Source organism: Sinocyclocheilus rhinocerous, unplaced genomic scaffold, assembly GCF_001515625.1.
Source record: "Sinocyclocheilus rhinocerous isolate Xijiao unplaced genomic scaffold, SAMN03320098_v1.1 scaffold823, whole genome shotgun sequence".
In the NCBI taxonomy this organism is placed as follows: Eukaryota; Metazoa; Chordata; class Actinopteri; order Cypriniformes; family Cyprinidae; genus Sinocyclocheilus; species Sinocyclocheilus rhinocerous.
The window spans coordinates 1-4,373 of record NW_015627245.1 but is presented as its reverse complement, the minus strand read 5'-3'; the positions used below and the strand labels follow the sequence as shown (position 1 = coordinate 4,373).

Here is a 4,373-nt window from a genome sequence, read left to right as displayed (position 1 = left end):
ATGAAAGGTTTTGATCCACTTCAAATGTTGACTACTGTATATACAGTATATTTATTTACAACAAGACTATATTTTATAAACAAGACTTAATGTCGTAATTTTGCTTCTCAAGTGAATGTATCTTGATTTAAGAATGTTTAGAAATTTGGAAAACAAGACAAATATACAGGTGCCTCATTTGTTGTGAATTGGTGGGTTTTTGTTAAATGTGAGCCAAAATCATCAGAATTAAAAGAACCAAAGACTTAAACTACTTCAGTCTGTGTGCATTGAATTTATTTAATACACGAGTTTCACAATTTGAGTTGAATTACTGAAATAAATGAACTTTTCCACGACATTCTAATTTATTGAGATGCACCTGTACTTAGTAAGTCATTTTTCATTGACTTTCATTGGTCATTTTTTGCATTGTTGGTTGAAATACAAATAAAAGTGAAATAAAAAAATAATTAAAGCTAAAGAATTTTAATGTAGCATTCTGCACTCTCTCGAATATTGTCATCATAAACAATAATGCAGAAAGGATGTAAACAAGAAATTCATTTTGCGGTTTAGACAGCGAGATTCATTGGGCTCGTGCTAGACTGAAATCATCCATTTGAGAGCTGGGGAAGGTTTGTTGCTCGTTTTCTGTGTTTTAATCCCAAATTGAATAACCATTTTGTTTTTCATACTACTAAAATAACCAATGTGAAGAATGTCATGAATATGAAGTGTCGTTTCCCCCACACAAAAGCGTAATCGACATTAATCGTCATTGTTACTTCAAATTTAAGGACATAAAAAGACTTAAATGCCTTAAACGGTATAAGAAAAGACTTTATTATAATTTCAAGAGGGCTTAAAACTTGAGGACAGAAAGGCAAGAATCATATGTCTTAATGTGACGATTAAACTTCATAAGGTTATGATTTCATTGAATAAACAAACAAAACAATGTCAAAATGCGGCGCGGGGTTTTTTTTTTAATAGCACAATAAAATCTGATTTAAACTGAAGAACTCAAGTAGGCCTATGTAAACATGTATTTTACCACAGTTGTAAAGTGCTGGAAAATCTTGAAAATGCACGCTGAAAGTGCTTGAAAAGTGCTTGAATTTTACTTTGGAAAAGGTGTAAGAACCCTGGTGTTAAAAAGTGAAAAGTGACGTGAAAGTGACGTGACATGTGGCCAAGTATGGTGACCCATACTCGGAATTAGTGCTCTGCATTTATCCCATTCAAAGTGCACACACACAGCAGTGAACACACACGCACCGTGAACACACACCCGGAGCAGTGGGCAGCCATTTTTGCTGCGGCGCCCGGGGAGCAGTTGGGGGTTCGGTGCCTTGCTCAAGGGCACCTCAGTCGTGGTATTGAAGGTGGGAGAGAGCGCTGTACATTCACTCCCCCCACCTACAATCCCTGCCGGTACGAGACTCGATCCCGCAACCTTTGGGTTACGAGTCCGACTCTCTAACCATTAGGCCACGACTTCCGTGTTAGTGGTAAATGCTGAAGCAAACATCACTACTACTATTGCTAATACTTAAGGTTAGTCATTTGAGCAAACCTCTAACCCCAAGAATTACCATAATTGAACCACAGTTCAATTAATGTAAAAGCAGGTCAACTAAATAAGTGAGAACGCTGTTTTTCATTGTGGTCAGAGCCGCTTCCATGAGGCACCATAATGGACTAAAGTCAAGTGAGAGATTGAAACTGATCCTGCATATTCACTCTACATGCCCGGTGAAATTGTGGTTCTGTTATGATACGGTGATTCATTACAGTGCGTACTGAATCTTTGATATGTATGACACTGTATAATGTATTGTGAGGTAGTTAGTGATAATCAGGCCTATTGTTAGAGAATTTCTAGTCTTCATCAAACTAGAAGTCCAGGAAACACTCCACTGAAGCAGACTATGGAAATGACAGCCAAGTCCAAGCCTTAAAAACCCTCAGAACAAGTTGGAAAGATGACACTGTTTACTGTGGCACATGTTCACAATGGGCTTCACAATGAGTTATGGCGCCCTGAACTTCCTCCAAAACCTCAGACTGATGTTTTCTGGCATCAAAGCACTGGCACCTCCAGAATCAGAAAGAAGCAGCACGCTGGAGAGAAATATGACCCGTCAGGCAGGGCACAGCATCTGGGAGTTTGGAGGACACATCTGGGGTTATGATGGTTAAATATTTGACTCTTTGCACATCAAGATAAAGGACGGTTTAGCCTTTATTCAGCAAACATTATGACCACAGTGCATGTCTAAAAGACCATTATGTCACCATGCTACCAACCTACTTTAGGTCTACTATATTTTAAAAATCCATTTGATTAAGAATCTGGTGTGAATTCACCAAGCACCCCCCCTCAAAAAAAAGAAAAAGAAATAATAATAATAATAATAATAACTTTATGATACTGAGAGATCACAAAACATACTCATTGTTAAAGGACAGTTCCAGGGTTATAATTTTATCAGCTTTACCTGAATTTGTGGCAAAATAATATATACCACAGAAAACAATTTCAACTTCTCCTTTATTTATTTATTTATAAGAATGTTCCAGGTTCAACAATTTTACCTGAATGTGTGGCATAATATTATACACCACACACACAAAAAAAATCTACTTTCTCATTTATTTATTTATTTATTTAGAATTAAAAGAATGTTCCAGGTTCATAATATTATTTTCTTTAATTTGTGACATAATATTATATACCACAAAAAAGTTTTAACTTTCCATTTATTTATTTATTTGTTTGTTTGTTTGTTTGTTTATTCTGTGTTTAAAATTTAACAGCTTTACTTGAATATGTGGCATATTATTATATACCACAGAAAATATTTTAAACTTTTTTTATTTATTTATTTTATTTATTTGTTTTAATTTAACTTTTTCATTTATTTATTTAAATAGCAGAATTCACAGTTATTTTTTATTAAGGCAGTTTTTCTTCATCAATATCTCCTTTCCTTGTGCATTTCAAGCAAAAGTGTTTAGGGATTTCATACTGATCATAGGAGAAATATTGAATGTAATTTTGCACAGATTAGGTCAGCTAGCAATTTCCTTACACTAGCCTCATATTACAGTGCATTATGTTTGAGTCTTGTGGCTATACCTTCAAAATAGTGTATATTTTAATTTCCATCCCAGTGCAGTGCTTTACCCCAAAGTGCATTATGGCAAAAACAATTTTTTCTTATCTTTACAAACTGTGAAATGAGTCAAAACTATTATCTGTGGTAATCGACGACATGCCACAGATGCACAAAAACTTGTTTCTGGTGCCAATCAACACCTGTCAATATCAGAACTGGCTCACGCTCGCTGTTTATCGCTCCCCCCATCACGTATTATACTTCTGACAGATGTTATTGTAGTATATTAAATTCAACACCTCCATCAGCATCGAATTTCATCATCCCAGTAGGATTCCTCGTATTTGACAAGATGTTTTGATTTGCTGTGGAAAGAGCGAAGGAGGGAATTGCATGAATTCTTGATCAGAATTAGTTTCTGTGTCCAGCTCCCGAGTTATATATTTCCTTCCATATCTTTTCCCGACTCCAGTGAGTTGCCATCGGGGGCCTTCTATGTGTGTGCAGTGCATTATGGGGGGATCCAAGCCTAATATTTTCTGTAAGCGGAGAGCACAGCGATCCCCCCGTTCTCAAAGCCCTCCTGAGCGAGAGCTGCTAGGTCGTTCTCAGTCTGTCTCTCGGCCCCCAGATTCCTCTTGGATGGAGGTGGGACTTTGACTAACTCCATATGGAATGTCGGAAGAACTCCAGTAAATGCTGGCTCAGGCTCACAGCGAAATCATTTGTGGTCTGTTGTTTTTTTTCCTTCCTCTCTCTCTCTCTGTCTCTCTCTCTGTCCCCCTACTCACTCTCACAGACCATAAGAAGACCTATGGGGAAGAACACGGCTCGTGCCAAGCCGGGATCGCAGGCGTTTTCACTGAGGTCAGTAGAAGTACGAGCGTGTTATGCGTTTTCACATGTGTGGTGCTCTGGGCTGGCGAGTCTGTGCTGTGATTACATGTATGAACACTCACATAATGACTCACAAGTATGACTGATATATTTACTCTTCAAGGGATAGTTCAACTAAAGATGTCTGTCATCATTTACTCACCTTCATGTCATTCCAAACCTGTGTGATGCTCTTTCCTCCTCAGAACACAAATGAAGATGTTTAGCAGAATTTCCAATCTGTTCTTCTCTTTGTGTGGATATGAAGATCAATAAAAGTAGTCATGATTCGCATCTGAATATTTTTAATATGTATTTGAATATGCCCATATGCGAATGAGAATTGAGTTGTGTAGAATGGAAATCGGGGTTCTTATTGTTAACTGAAACCAT

General features: G+C 37.2%; 1 protein-coding gene across 1 annotated transcript in view; it reads left to right on the top strand.

Moving 5' to 3' along the window:
- LOC107725050 (integrin alpha-9-like) overlaps positions 1–3,971 on the top strand; it is a gene marked incomplete at its 3' end in the record, with an annotated part of 26,218 nt that extends 22,247 nt beyond the window's left edge. Inside the window, exon 5 of the mRNA XM_016534194.1 lies at positions 3,904–3,971. Within this exon, the coding sequence (XP_016389680.1) occupies positions 3,904–3,971 (68 nt within the window). The remainder of the gene's footprint in view (positions 1–3,903) is intronic.
- Between the last annotated feature and the right edge of the window lie 402 nt (positions 3,972–4,373).